This window comes from Dermacentor albipictus, chromosome 10 (genome assembly GCF_038994185.2).
Source record: "Dermacentor albipictus isolate Rhodes 1998 colony chromosome 10, USDA_Dalb.pri_finalv2, whole genome shotgun sequence".
NCBI classification, from domain to species: Eukaryota; Metazoa; Arthropoda; class Arachnida; order Ixodida; family Ixodidae; genus Dermacentor; species Dermacentor albipictus.
The window spans coordinates 28471840-28487312 of NC_091830.1; the positions used below are offsets into that span (position 1 = coordinate 28471840).

At 46.6% G+C, this 15473-nt stretch overlaps 1 protein-coding gene across 4 annotated transcripts in view; it reads left to right on the forward strand.

Annotated features, from left to right (window-relative positions):
* LOC139051068 (uncharacterized) overlaps positions 1 to 14955 on the forward strand; it is a 38524-nt gene extending 23569 nt beyond the window's left edge. For all 4 annotated transcript variants that reach the window (XM_070528136.1, XM_070528137.1, XM_070528134.1 and 1 more), the window contains 6 exons: positions 2096 to 2188; positions 5337 to 5488; positions 6674 to 6899; positions 8836 to 9473; positions 10553 to 11184; positions 12975 to 14955. In XM_070528136.1, the coding sequence (XP_070384237.1) occupies positions 2096 to 2188; positions 5337 to 5488; positions 6674 to 6899; positions 8836 to 9473; positions 10553 to 11184; positions 12975 to 13428 (2195 nt within the window). In that variant the 3' untranslated portion in view covers positions 13429 to 14955. The remainder of the gene's footprint in view (positions 1 to 2095; positions 2189 to 5336; positions 5489 to 6673; positions 6900 to 8835; positions 9474 to 10552; positions 11185 to 12974) is intronic.
* The last annotated feature ends 518 nt before the right edge of the window (positions 14956 to 15473 follow it).

A 15473-nucleotide genomic window follows, 5' to 3' on the forward strand; every position in this document is an offset into this window, starting at 1 on the left:
TATAATGAAAAAATACGCGATGACCTGTGTGAAGCTAGAGAAATATATTTTGCACCTATCAAAGCAGCTTGGTTATGCCACAGCAAGCGGAAAATTTGGGCCTGGTTATTATACGGCGTATGTGGAATGGATTCAGCCCGAGTTTGCATGAACATGCGAGAACCCGATGACATTTTGTAATCTGAGAATACAAAGCGTGCACCAGGGTGTTCGATTCACTCTCCTTTATCAATTTCTTTGCCAAATTGTGTATCCCATATTCTTACTATGAAAGCATACTCTACGACTGGGCACACGAGGGAGCGATAAGCCTGTAGCTTGAAAGTTGAAGACTTCTTTAATGTTCAACGTAGAAAAATAAGTAATTTTTCAATGATTTCCCGCATATATTGTCGACATGGATGTCCAATTTTAGGTTATTCCTTATTCTTAAACCTAATTAGTTTACATAGGTAACAGATTTAACGTTCCGCTCTACGATGTGATAAGAATAAAGCAATGTCTTTTCTTTTGTTTTTATTGTCATTGACGCTATTTTAGAGAAGCTTGTCACCATTGCTGTTCTGTTGCACCGTTCCGTGAGGTTACGAAGTCTGTTATTAGGCATTTCCTAGCATGATCAGTTAACAAAATAAATGATACAGTCATCTCAAAACGACTTCACCCTAACATTTGGATCCAAACTTTTACCAATGTCATTTTCGTAGATAGAAACAACAGGCATCCCAGCACTGATCCTTAAGGCACACAAGAGGGAACACACAAGTTTCCAGATTTCACACAATCAACTTTGACAAACTGCTCAGGATTTTTTTAGAAGGTTAATTCAAGAATTCTGGAGTCGAAGCCCCATTCTAAACCTGACAAAAATATCAGGAACATCTAAATTCTTGCGTAGGTTGCGATTACTTAGGTAAAAACACGCAGCTTACTGTCAAAGTAAGAAAATGTGGCAATTTGTCCATGTTTGGACGAAGTTTTATGCATTTAAAATATAAAATACTATATCGCGCTGCAGTTATGCGATATGTTTAGATGCAGCCGCGGCACACTGTGACAGGACGATATGTGTATGACTCCATACGACAGAGCAAAGTAAAGAGCAAATATGCCGTAAATAAGGGCATGCAATAGATGTACCAACTGAGACACTCTTTAAAAAGTGTTGCTCGCCTGTGTATGTTGCCTAAGTGTTTCAGCAACACTAGCTAAAACACAAACTTCCTGCATCGCCTTCCTACATTTCATCACTTTTGAGAATGAAGTTAAAACCCCAGTGCAAGACCTCCCCCACATCAATGTCTATTTTAGTTTTTCACGTGGAAGACTTCAGCCGCATGGAATCACCTTTGCGCCTCTATTATCGGCAACGCCAAGCCTTCTTGGTTCAAGACTGCTGTATGAAACAATTGAATGTACCAATGTTTTCTGTGAGGCTGCTGCAGAGGCAGTGAAGTGTTCTAAGTAAATATACAAATAACTGAATAAAAAACGTGTAGATGCATTGCAGTGTAGGAACCTAAATGACGCAAAGTTTATTTGAGTTAGCGGGGCAGCAGCAGAAGCGGATGACGCAAGCACAACCTCGTCTCCTACAGCTGTTAGCTGTCTGCATCACGAGAACGAACACGATGCATGATGCTTGTCAAAGAAACAACGTCTATGGAAAGTGTACGCACTAGGTAGGGCATGCATCTGAATTCATTTGAGACCCATTTTGTCGCAGTGGCACATCAAGTTTGGGGGATTGACCAAGAATAAGTACGGGCCCAGCGGCACATAACCGGGTGGCACACGCCTAGGGCCCAAGTTTTCTGTTCCACCACACATCCAGTCGTACCTGTTCAATGACTCCGAGCTGTCTCTGGTAGACCTGAGAGCATCCCGCAGCAAGCTGTGAATCAAGCACGTACACAGGGGCCCAGGTTGTCTACTCGACAAGGTAGCAACCCGTGTACGCCCTAGTTGTCTATATATACCCGTAAATATATACGGTGAGGGAACGGAGGTGGGCGCCGTAGCCCAGGAAAGATGCAAACAAGGTTCGCTCTAATAAATACCACGCATAACGGGGACTCAACGGCAACTTTTACAGATCAGGCGGAGAACCAGCTGCCAAAAGATAGTGCCGCTCCGAAAGAAGAGATGGGAGTGCTGTCCGAGGAACAGCCGCAGTACTCTTCGATCGGTAAGATTTGCCCATAGACAAACCTGCTCCTTGACATATAGGGTGCTTTCTTTTAGCTGCACCAAATTTTTAAAAATCGCCTGTGGAAGATAGTACAATTCTAACCCTTTGTAGGATCTAAATGAATCGATGCGGCGTCCGTTACTTCTATGAGAAATCAAAATGCCTAATTGAATTGTTAACGAAGTTACACTAATCAACTTTTAAAATACGTTACGGCGCAAATTTAAATCTGCGAGCTAGAGCCGATGGCTTCACAAGGTGCATTCACTTGGAACGAATTCTCAGGACTGCACTAGCCTCGACATATAATTTTCAGTGCTCGGCCAAATGCACTGCCGTTCCAGTAAACGGTAATAGTCAGCGCACAACCTCAATTTCTCTAACAAATATATTTGCTCATAATTAGAACGCACGCATCGGTAGGCGTTGACGAATATTCGGGGTCAGTATTAAAGAAAATTAAAGTTAATAATCAGAAGCTCGCATCCACTATCGCATCTATAGAGTTTCCTACTTAAATTGCTACATGCCACATTGACGCTCCAGTCATTCAGCTACTACGGGATTGGCGGATGTTGATATGGGTTCGCTTACTTTTCATACTTGTGGCTTGATGCATTCCTTGTGCTCTTAGTACACTATATCTGCGTATATGTGGCTAAATTTTCGATCAATCACATCTTTCTAGAACAATAAAGGCACAAGAGTAAGCGTACTTGCATAAACATTGTAATTTTTCGCAGTTACAATGCAATATGTTTTTGCATATGATAGTTTGCAATGTCACACCGTCATTTCAAACCAGGACGAAGTTTAAGGAAATCCGTTTATTGCCCGTCATTCCTATGCTGGCTAAAACACCACCTGTAGAAACTAGCGCCAGATTACCTTCGAGCGACCTGCGCAGACAACTCTATTCTTGCTTCATGGCCTCCGACATCACCGTGCGCCATCGAGTCTCGGAGGCCATCTTGCATCAATCCTAACAAGTCCTTAATATACATAAATTCCATTAAGCATTCCTCAGGATGTTGTGTCGGGCACGCTATTCTTTGGCTATATTGAGACGCCCCACACTTGCTCCAACGAATTCGAATCAAGAGACAAGGTGGCATATAACGAAACGGTGGCTCTCGACAGCACCAAATCCGGCCGAATTTTTGTGTAATGGTAGAACTTTCGTAAAAAAGATAAGCTTACAAATGATACCACGTTGGGTCATGTCAGGTAAGGTAGATCGCATAAACTGAACGAGAAACAATTGTAGCTTCGTGCTACTCTCAAGTCAATGAACATTATTCTCTTTGATGAAACTACTCGCAGCTTGCGGATTTCCGTGGAACTGACTTGCCGCATTGAATGTTAAATCACCGCCGTTCTAGAATTCGGTTGTCGATTGGAGATCTCGCAGGCCTCAAGCGGGATACTTTCTCCTGGCGTTTACACCTAACTTGAATTGTGTTACCTGATCACGGCGAATCAGTGTGTCACTCATAACTAAGCGCAATGAATAGTGCTGTTGCTACACTGACACTAAACTTTCTGACGAAAGACTCGATGAAGTAGGGCGAAGTCCTTTATCAGTAGTTTTTGCTTTATTATCTATCGTCGCTACGTTTTACAGCCGCAGTACCGCTACAAGTACCTGGTGTCACACCAGCAGCTTAAAAGTATTCTAAATCACCTATATCGGTTTCCCCGAAGTCGACATCCACAAGGCTCCTTTAGGTCGCTAACTTTTGGTGCCGATGTTCCAAAAATCTGCATTAACTTTATTTTAAGGACTTGAAAAACAATAAACGTCCGTCATTGCATCAGCTCATTTCCCTACTGACACTAAAGAATAGCTTCAGCTTTATTTCTAAATTAACCTTCTGCAATAACAAAATAAATGAAGTCTTACACTTAAGAGAGGACTTGTAAGCTTGAAAAGACGCAAAAACGAAATACCGGTGACGGCGCCGCCTTAAGTTCCAGCACCAGCCCCTCTTGATGTAACAGGTGATGGTGGCGCCTCCTTAGGTTTACTTAACTTTCTTCGGTACAGATGAATCACACTGTATTCTAAAGCAACTGATGGCTGAACTTATCAAATTTTGGTAAATTTTACCGAACTGCAACATTTGAAATACGAAACTTTTTTTGCAGACACCATCGGCGATGATTACTAATGTGAGCGACTAGCCCGAACGAACGAGTGGACGAATGGACGAACGCGGGAGAGAGCCCTAGAGAGCGAGCGAACGTATTCTTTTTTTTTTAGTCCATCTATCGACCATAAACCAACCACCGACCACCGTTTCGTCATAAGGGAGAAACAATGAATGCGATAGAAACATGTTAGACTATATTGCACGAAGTGTAACAATCGTAGCTGTAGTATCAATATGAATTTAGGTAAAATTAAGCTAAGTAAAAACGAGCTGTTGTGCTAGTGCTCCTCTGTTTGAATCCTGCGATCAAACAATTTCATTTGCGTTTATTAATTAAAGCTAACGTCTTTCTTAGCGACTTCACCGGCACTTTTTCGTGTCGGTGGGGTGTGTTTCAACCCTTTTTCCCGGGCCGATCCCCGAAGTTAGAGCCCAGACGCGCCAATAAAATTGCATCATTTTCAGGTTTGGGCTCTCCTGTTGTTTCGCGCCTTCAATATTTAAGTCTGAGGAGATCTAAGACAGAAGGCATGCGGTGTCGGTGGTTTGCTTCGTGACCTTTGTGCGTGGGCTGCCGTTCTCGACTTCTTAGGAATCATTTTGTCAAGAGTGTAAGAAATGCCATGAGCAATTTTAGTCATAGAAAGGTGTGGCAATATAACCAGGATATACCGTACGTCGTATAGCATGACGCGGCATTTAGCATACGCATGCCTAAAATGTACGGAACCTCACGGCGTCGTCGACGTCGACGGCAAAGATTCACTTGGAGTGCCTATATATAGTTACTGTCGCAATAATATAGCGAAACCAGCGGCGTAATACTGGCGTGGTGGAGATATAAGGTTTCGCCACAAAATTCATGAGCTAGAAGCCTGGATTTGCCCATTGCCCTATCTATTATACAACCTATTGCTACGAAATGAGGGAAGATATAGTTTTCAAAAAGGGCCTCGTCTGCCTAAACTGACTCAGTGTATACGCTCTCGCAGCACCCGAATACAACGCCGAGATGACTCCCTTCCAGAGCAAGGTCGTCAACATGACCCTGTGCTGCAGCGCGAGTGTCATCGGCGTCGCAGCCTTGATCATCCTGGTTTTGGCGCTGACACATCAAGCAAAGCGGTTGGGGGACGGCTCACAGGCATGGTCATTTGTACTACCGTGACTGTCAAGGCGATGTGTGACTCGAAAGAATCGTCCAACCAATTAGCTAGTATATAAATCTTTCAGCCGTACCGAGATCGGAGAAAAAAATTGCAGTTTCACCCGTAACAAAGCATTGATGTTATACCCGGTGAAATGTAATATGCAGTAAGCCTGACTCTAGTATCCCTAAACGATCTTCGACTGGAAGCTCTTGCTCCACTTAGACGTAGACGGCAAAGATTCACATGGAGTGCCTATATATTTACCATCGCAATAATACAACGAAATCAGTGGTGTAATACTGGCGTGGTGGAGTAGACGCATATGAAGGAGAAGGAGCTGCCTTCATGAATGCATCCATGAAGGGAGCTCAAGATGCCTTCATGGATGGATGGATGCTATGAACGTTCAATTTGAAATGGGGGCGGTGATTTGCACCACCAAGCTCCTGTTCTTATTTTGCCTAATGTCCTACCTAGATTTCTTTATAAAAAGAAAACGATATTTCCTAGCATCAAACTTTCTGAACCACTATTTGGAACTTTGTTTTTGTACGGTTCTGTTAGTGTCCCCAATTTCCTGCCGCCAAACCTCCTATCGTCTCTTCTAATCTCTGTAGCGGACGTGTTTACTTTCCCCATGCCATCACTGAATCCAAGGGCATTAGGTATGCGCCAGAGGAGCCAAATCGTAGAAACTGTCATGAATAATGATAAAACTTGAATCAGTACGAATCAATTTAGCTCAATACTCCAATGAACGAAACCATCAGTTACACTAAGAAGCAAGGTATGTAATATTGAAACCACACAACTAATTCATGTTGCTCAGTATTTCAATCAATAAACCAGTCAGTCATGCTAAGGAACAACATGCCGCACAATAAATTTTTATTCAGTGCTAATCAATTTCGCTCAACACTCCAATAAAGAAGCATCATTCACACTAAAAAGGCAAACATGGAACATTACAACTTCGCGTAATACTAATCAATTTCTCATAGAGCGTCAGTTAATGAGCCCATAAGTAAAACTAAGAAGAGAAATCTAGTAAATTACCTTCATTCATCAAACTGCCTTACCCACACTGTGAATATTAGAGGACACTTTCTACCGCCACCAACAGGCTCTGAGACTGTAGCAGCTCAAGATAGTGCTATAGTGTGAAAGTGTTGGCGCAGGGATGCAAGTCGCAGCAGTGTCTGGACGCAACCCTCTACCTGCGTTCCGTGGTCGAGCAAGACCTGCACCCGTGCGTGGACATGTACAGTCACGTGTGCAGCCGGTGGACAAGCCGACGGCGGGGCGTTGGCTTCGTGCCGGACGCCTTGCACCTGTTCCTGCAACGCTTCCGACGCCGGCTTCAAAGCTCGTTCGACGATGTCTTGGGAGACCGGATGGCACCAGGTAGGCCGAAACTCTATGGCCTCTGAGATCCGACCGCGCGCGTGGGCACGGAGGCTGTCGGGTAAAAGCATGTAAAACTGACACTGAATGGTGCGCATGGGCTTTGCGAACCTCGGGTGAAAAAAAGAAACTGAGTTTATTATACGGTTGATGAATGGCAATTTAATACGGAAATATTCGATGCATCTTGTACATCAAAAAAGCAGGAGGCAAGGGCGTCAAATGCTTTCATTGGGCACTCAGCCTTAAATAGCCCTCCCGGGTAATGTTTAAAATAGATGTGTGAGTTTATTGATTGACAACTTTTGCCTAAACCAAAAGATGTCTCTACAATGAAGGTTCCGCAGTTGCAATGTCTCCAATGGATAATTTTAAATGGGACCCCATGCTCACCTCCCCCTTTTATACAGATTCGAGAAGTCTGGCTTCTTTCTTTACAATATACATGTGGTGGCTGTAGGTTAAAGTGCTGCGTCATCGAAGCGAACTGTTTATGCTTAAAGAGGGTGCTGCAGTTCCTTTAATGCAAGACTACACAGCGCGCTATCTTTACATTCATCTAAACTAAACTACCACCTGTAACTGCGTGAACACGAGAGCAGTCCATAGCACTCGCCTATAGAGGCATCATGCGATTGGTGGAGGCATGTCATTAATGCGCCAGACACGCGTTTACTAATACGAAGAAGTTAACTATTAGTGAAATCGCATAAACTGCGCTTTAACTTCGAGCTGCTTGTCTCATTGGGAACGTATCGAATAGCTGATATATACCTCAGGCCGACCTCTCAGCATTTCGTATCATTAAACTTCTCTCTCTCTCTCTCTCTCTCTCTCTCTCTCTGTCTCTCTCTCGTATCGAGGACATCGTACCGACGGAAAGAAAGCAAAGAGCGAAGCAGCTGGCTAGTGTCGTCCGCCTTCCTGTTCAGGTGTTCTGGAATCGCCCTTCAAGACGATACGCTGGTGTAACCGCTGGCACATTGTATTCAGATGCTTAGCGGGCAAATACGATAAAACACCGTTGCATACATGCAACGGCGACTGACGGATGATCAGTAACACGGTAATTCGCGCTTGGCGGTCTGTTCGGAGTGGTGTTGCTATCGGTGCAAAGTCTTTCGGCAATGTTCCCTTGCACGCCACGTTCGACCACTACACGTTGAAGCACTGGGAAGAAGCTAATTTTGGCCTTCGCGCGACATTTACGTTGGCAAGTAAACATTCCCCGCGCGATTGGGTAGCAAATAGTACAGCAGGTAATAACAATGGAGGCAAGCCGAGTATAGGGAGAGGTACTCAATGTGTCTATTAGATCGCAGCAATAAAGTGCGCTCAGGCGGTAATGAGCATAAACATTGATTATAACACTGAAATTCCTACTAGCTCCAACAATGCTCTTACAGGCGTTGTGGTACTTGACTTCCGTTTCTTCTAAGCAATGGTAGGCGACGTTTTCGTAAAGTCGCGAACTGATATATCAAGGTAACGCTCATGTGTGCGATTCAACCCGCGTTGTGCACGCACATGGTTGATTGTTGGAGGAGGTCCAGAAATGAATTCTGCGAGACGGCTTCTTATCACCAAACACTGACGAGATAACACAAATAATATTTCAATAGCCAGCACAAGGGGACCTAACAGGAATACAAATTGCAATTGCAATTTTCTATACTATTCGAACATGCAAACGTCATCTCGACTAGCTGAATGGTGCTTGCGGTTGCACTTTGCACGTGCACACTGACTATAATGACATAATTATTAAGGGAATGTTCTAACAGGGTTGCATTGTAAAGGATTTTGCTGTGGACCGCATTCGACGCGTGTGATAGGGAACGGTGGCGTTCAGCATCAGTGCAAATTGAATCACCGAATCCCGCGTGACTTTCAACCCGCACGTGCATTTGTTTCTTCGCTCTTCGCGTCTACGCAGTTATCCGGATCGGCAAGCGCCTGCTCGACGACTGCACCGCGTACATGAACGCGACGGGCTCCAGCCTTCGGCGCGACCTCGAGTCCGTGCTGGAGCAGGTGAACGTGACGGTCCTCTTGGAAAGCGATTCGCACAGCACCGCTCTCGTACGAGCGATAAACATCTCGTTCGCGACGGGTCTCCACAGCGCCGTGGTCGTCGCACGAAGGAAGGATGAACGGAGCACGTTTCTGCACCTCACCAACGCGCCCCCGATACGACGAGAACTGCGAGCTGCACCCACGGACGATGACGTCGAGGCTTACGTCGTCGACGTCATACGCCACTTGAACGTGACCTCCGATGCCGTAGACATCGCTCGCGAAGTGTTTGACGTGGACAGCGAGGTAGACACTTTCGCTGAAGGGGATGTGAAGAGCGTACGGCTTTCCGCTGGTGAACTGAGGATTGACGCCGGCTTTCCGTCGGGTGTCTGGAAGCAGGCGTTTGGTGCGTTCACCGACCAAGGGCTCGCGGTGACCGACGTCGACGTGTTGCTCTTCACCGGATACGAGCAGACCCGGGAAGTCTTCCAACATCTGGCCCAGGCTCAGCTCCGAACGACCACGTGGTACCTCTTAATTACCATTCTCGCTCAGGTAACATTAATCTGTCCCTCCCTAGATGTTACAATGACTTAACACCAAATCCATCCATGACATCGCTTATGTACAGTCGCGGACAGAATATTATGGACCATGAAATCTAAGAAAAAGCTGAATATCCCCGCAACCTCACAACCCAATCTGGTATTTGCATTTTGGACCTCGACTAGGATATGCTAACAACGTTGTCGTGGGCAGTTTTACTGGTTACTGCTACAGGCTGCTCGGGAATTGAACGTTTTCGGAGATCCCGTGGTCCATTTTATTCTGTCCGCGACTGTACATGCACGAAATTCAAGGAACGCAACTACACGTGTTCGAACAGCGCTTTTATTGCGCGGAAATTTCCAGTTACCTAAGCCTGCACTGGCATCTGGAAGATAAAACGCTTGTTGTATACAATCAAACTAGAGGTGACTCAATCCAATAGTGCTATGTCGGGGGTCTATTACGAACACTGTATCTCGGGAACTACGTCTCGCAGAACGGGAATAGAGAAGGCAGGTCGAGTGTGATTTTGTCATCGGAGCTTGTATTCTTGGTTTGTCAAGGAATATAGTTTATTATTTTCAATCAGAGCTCAAGTTTGGATTCCAATTACCCCTGCGACGTAGATTAACTAGCCGAGAAAACGGTCCAGCCAAGAAGCTATCTCGAAGCGGAAGACATGCGTAAACATTGTTCAACCTCAACCAGAATCAACCAGCGTTTAACTCTTACAGCATTCAGTCTGTCTCCAAGCAGTGAAGCTCTTTAAATTTGGCTGAGATTGTAGGGGACAGTGAGAGCAAGACTACGAACTTCTGAACATTGTCAAGTCACTGATCAGAGTTCAGCTCTAGAGAAACAAAGTACAGGGATAATTATGCGTGGTGCAAGCGAAAATTAATACTACTGCCACGTGTGAAACAAACCGCATCATACCATATCAAAGCCATATCCAATATTAGCTAGAAAACGCATACCAGAATCAAACGTAAATTATCACTCAAAAAAATTATCTGTACTAGCTCATCATGTAATTTTTTTTTACACTACGCATAATTCATCCTTTGTTTTTTGTTTTCGCGCAGGCTCTTCAATACGACTTCGCCAGACGTTTCCACCCGACCGGTGGCCAGGACACTGGAAATCTCTGCTTCGATGCTGTCAACGCAGCCTTACATCTGCACTGGCATTTGGTGTTGCGGGGCGTCGATGTGACCCACCCGGCAGCGGGAATCGGCCAGCTCAACTCCATGTTTTTCAACGTCCACCGAATTACCATACCCGACTGGCTCGACGAAGAAACGGCGGCTCTGGCGCGCAGAAGGGTCAACAAGACCTCGTTAGAGACACTGGCGCCATCTGCCGGTGATGGCGACGTCAATAACGCGAACACTACTTACCTCCAACGGGTGCCGCAACAGTCCTCGGCGGTAAAATCGGATCGTAGTTTTCCAGGAAGTTACGTCGCCTTCCGCGCGCTTTCCCAGAGAGAGGGCATGCTGCACAATCCGCCCCACTGGGTGACCGCACGCATGGCGTCGCTGTGGGCTGACCCGTGGCCCGTGTACGATGCCCTCTACGACAAGATCTTCCTGCCGGCAGCATACCTCGACAGCCCCGTGTTCTACAACGAACGCACAACGCCGCCATTTCTCTACGGCACTGTTGGGGCTGCGTTGGCTAAGGCATTGGCCGACGTCATTGGTCCATATGGCAGGTTGGTACAGACGTGTAGCGCACTCTGGAATCTTTTGAGACGGGAACTTCAAGGGGCCCTAAACCACTTTCTATCGAAGTGGAGAGAGGCATTTGAAGTGAAAATAGGCTATTTCAGAAATACTTTGGCGCAAAAAGTACCTCAATGCGTTAAGCAGAAGTGGAGGTATTCGTAATCAATCAATGGTATCCACTCTACTCCCGTTCCTTCTTCAATACCTTGCATGCGAAAGCTACGGCACAGTGGGGCGTGCCAACATCATGATTATCAGCCTGGTTACGCCCACTGCAGGACAAATGCCTCTCCCATACTTCTCCAACAACCCCGGTCATGTACTACGTGCCCACAACGCTCCGCCTTCTAAATGTTACGGTGGCGCCCAGTTCAAATTTAGTTTCGGATGTTTACGTAGACGCCACCATTTTGCGCATTCGGTGCCTACGACGCGCTGGGGTGGCTAGAATTCTAGCCACCCTAGCTGCGCTAAACATGGGCCAAACGCAATTGTCCTCAGCGAGCCGCAGTGCGTTTAGCCAGTGGACTAGTGGCGGCACCCCGTGGTGGCCCCGGTATATCCGCCATGTAGCCGACCGCAGCGTGTTGTCAGCTATCGGCCAATAGCGGCTAAGGGAATGACAAACTAAAGCGTCTGGTGACGAAATAAAGTGTCCAGAAGAAAGTGAGGGCAGGGCCTTCTGTTGGAAAGAGAGCGTTTGAGAGAAAGGGCGACTTCGCGATCTCCTTGCGCGCTCTATGCACCGCGTACGACACCAAACCTTGCTGAGATGTTCACAGCATAATTTGCTACCCGCCGACTGTGTTATTTCATGAAACCCGAGGCGTGATTCAGGGCCCCTTTAACCACGACCTCCCGTTGATAATTACCTTCTACGGAAGGGGTCGCGTTCTTCAACTGTTTCGCTAGAAAATAATGGCGCGTGTAAATTGTGGGTGGGGTACTGCACGATCGAATGTATATTTCTTTGACGTTCACTGGCTTCCAGTGAGTGGCGATTGTCTTTGCTGAGTGAGATATTCAAAGGAGGCACAGACTAAAGGCCATAGAATAAAGCCCTAACGTGCCCTCGCAATTCAATAACGTGTGTTTTGTTTGTCACTGGTCCAGACAAGTGCTGCGTCGCCTTTTTCTCGGCACATCTCCGAGTGAGTCCAGCACATGAGTCACGCGTGGAACTTCCTTAATGCTCTCGTCTCATCCACGAGAGAAAAAAAAATGCAGAAGCATTGGCACAGCGCCTTTGGTGTACTGCTGCTGAACACAAGGTCGCGCGTGAGACTCCCGGCAGCTGCTGCCGCATTCTGACGTGAGCAGAACGCTTGACCTAGTCTGCGAAGATGTCTCAACGTTCGAGCTTCAGTGTTCGGCGCGCAGACGCGATTTAAAACGACCACTTTCAATCTCGGCGGCCACGCAATCCTCGCGTACTCGCTCTCCTTTTATGCGTTGCATATTGCAATCACTCAGTTCAGCCCTTGGGCGCGGCCGGGCAGCCACCATTGACCTTGAGCGCAACCACGTGACGTGACGTCACGACAGCCGGAGGAAAAGCTGGGCCCCAACTCGCGCGGTCGCGTGCGGCCGCAGCCACCACCTGACTCCCGCCCCTCCCGCTAGGGGGGCTGCGCTGGCGCGTGACGTCACGGAGGAAAAGCTAGGCCCCAACTGGTGCGGTCGCGTGCGGCTGCATATTGCCCGGCCGCGCAATATACAACGCATTCTTGGCTTAACCAAGCTAAGCCTGGCCATTTTTTTTCGTTCCTTCGCCCAGGTGGAACGCCACTTCGCCGCACAGGTCGCAGGTCTCGTGGTGGACCGTCCCGAAGCTCTTCGACGCCCAGCTGCGGCTGGGATGTCTGCGCACGCGGGCCGACGAGGACGTGCTTCGGCACCCGAACCGGAACCCCCACCCGAAGACGTCGGAGGCCTTCAAGAGCAGCGCGTTCGCCTGGATACGCGCCGCCAGGGTCGCGCACGACGCCATGAGGAGCGCCATCTACAACGACCGCGGTGAGGGTTCCGCGCAAGACCCGTACTGGCCGAAAGCCCAGCGGCAGTTCTTCTCTCGCTTCTGCCTGATGGCCTGCGGAACCGAGAGGCGGGACGCTCTGAAGCCCTGGGAGCGCTGCACCTGGCCCCTCCTGAGTATGCCCGAGTTTGCGACGGCGTTCGACTGTCGAAACGCGTCTTACAACGACCTGCGAGAGTCGTGCGCTCCTTTCTGACACGTGTAGTCGTCGTCGTGTGGCGCATGTTTTTGCGGCACCTGGGCCCTATGGACGCTACCCGTCTTCATCGAGGCTGTGTTTAGAGAATGTAAAATTGTGCGTTTAACGGTAGAGCGAGGAAAAATATATTAGTTATCCTATTTTTGCAATACCTAGTGTATTTGTAGCGTTCGCAAGGCACCTTCGGAACTTCGACCACGTGGACTCACGAACACGCTCCCTATACGGCGCAATACTGAAATTCGTTTACGATGCGTTTTTCCTCGCGTTTTCATTCCCATTTCTCTCTCTTTCTTTCTTTTTTTTTTACTAATACACCTCATAGAACTTTCCAAAACAATATGTCGCATTCATATGCCCTGCTCTTTGCATGTAATACTATAATTTTTGGGAAGGCAGTCATATTTTATGGTTTCCACTGGAAACCTTTGCCTATTACCCATCGTAGGTGCATGCCATACTTAAAATGCACGAACAACAAGTTCAGCATAGTGGTGTGCCTTGGCCTTACACGAGCGCGGTGACGAGCACGACAGTCTGACTTTTGCAACGACCCTTTGAAAGATTTCCAATTTCATATGGGCATTGGTGGTCGTTCTCGCGTTTTTCGTCCATGGCTTACGGGTGGCCGTGCGCTCGGGTTGGTTTCGACGTGCTGATTATTTGGGTATTTTCATGTCGCTCACCACGCTGTAAGCGCAAATTAGGCCATATGAGCGTTTAACAGCTGATATGCCCTTTTACCTCCCAAGCCCAAAATAAGTAATCTCACTCGAAGGAATCAAATAGGCTAAAGCTCTAAGTTCCCCTTGCCGTTTTCATGGAGCGGAGCATTGCAGCGCCATCGCGCGTCTTCTTGCTCCACACTAACACAGAAGTTTCTTTAAGGAAAAAAACTATATGGGGAGTAGCCATAGTATGGAAATATGGCCATCTGACAAGCCAATCAGCAAACAGAATCATTCTGATCCTATCCGCTATGGCCAAAATGGCGATAAGCCTAAGCGACAACTTCGTAAAAGTTGTTTATACAATCATATTGGAAGTAAACTGTACTCTCTACGCGCTATCTTTCTGTTCGAAGTTGCAGGGCCTCGGTGCCGCCCAGCCTGCCCAACTACAAGCATGAACTTCATAAAATGTGCCAGCCAAAAATAACGACACTTCATTTTCAGGCAGATTTTATGCGAATGCCCAGTATGTATGTATTGATTGATTAATTGATTGATTGTTGCGTCATCCTTCTTCATAGTTTGTTCTTCAATGTAAAGCAGGAGTTTTATTCTCTTCCGCCACTGTTTAATTTTGCCCCTAAAAATTTGTCTTCACGAAATTCCTTCATTCTTCAGAATCATGAAACGCGTGCAGCTTGCTAAGCAGATTAGGAACTTTTACTTCTTTAATTAGCTTTTTTTTTCAAGTTTGCAGAACGGGGCCTCCATACGGACACAGCACCCCACAGCAACATTCAGTATATATTTTGAAAGCCTGTATCCCGCCGCTTGAAAGATGTCCCTGACGTAGTGTGCAAAACGGTGAAAAACGTGAACACACAGAATTACGATGTGGCCGCTTGGTGAGCTAACATTCGTACGTCTGCGTTCCAACTATTCCATTAGGGTTGAAAGGCCAAGTTGAAATCTCAATCGCTTCTTTTTGTTTTCGAAATGCAATTTTTTGTGTAGTAGATGTGGAATCCACCCAGGAACATTCTGCAGAAAAACATTTATGTAGTTTCGTACGAAAGATATCGCAACACGTATAACCCTACCTGGCACCTATGAAACCAAACCTGAAAGTGCCTGTCGATGCCCGAGTTCTTCAGTTTTCCAGGGTCTCTTTTTTTGTTGTTATTTCTAATTGATAATACGTGTAAACAAGTAATGTTCTAGGGGTATTTTCAGCATGTTTTTATCTTTAACGAGCATTAACTCTCACAACGAAGACGCACTACATTTAGAAACATCTTAACGTTCTGGAAGTTATTTCAGATGTCAAAGTACCAGTTGATTGTCTTGTTTAGAGGTGCTTACAAGCTGTCG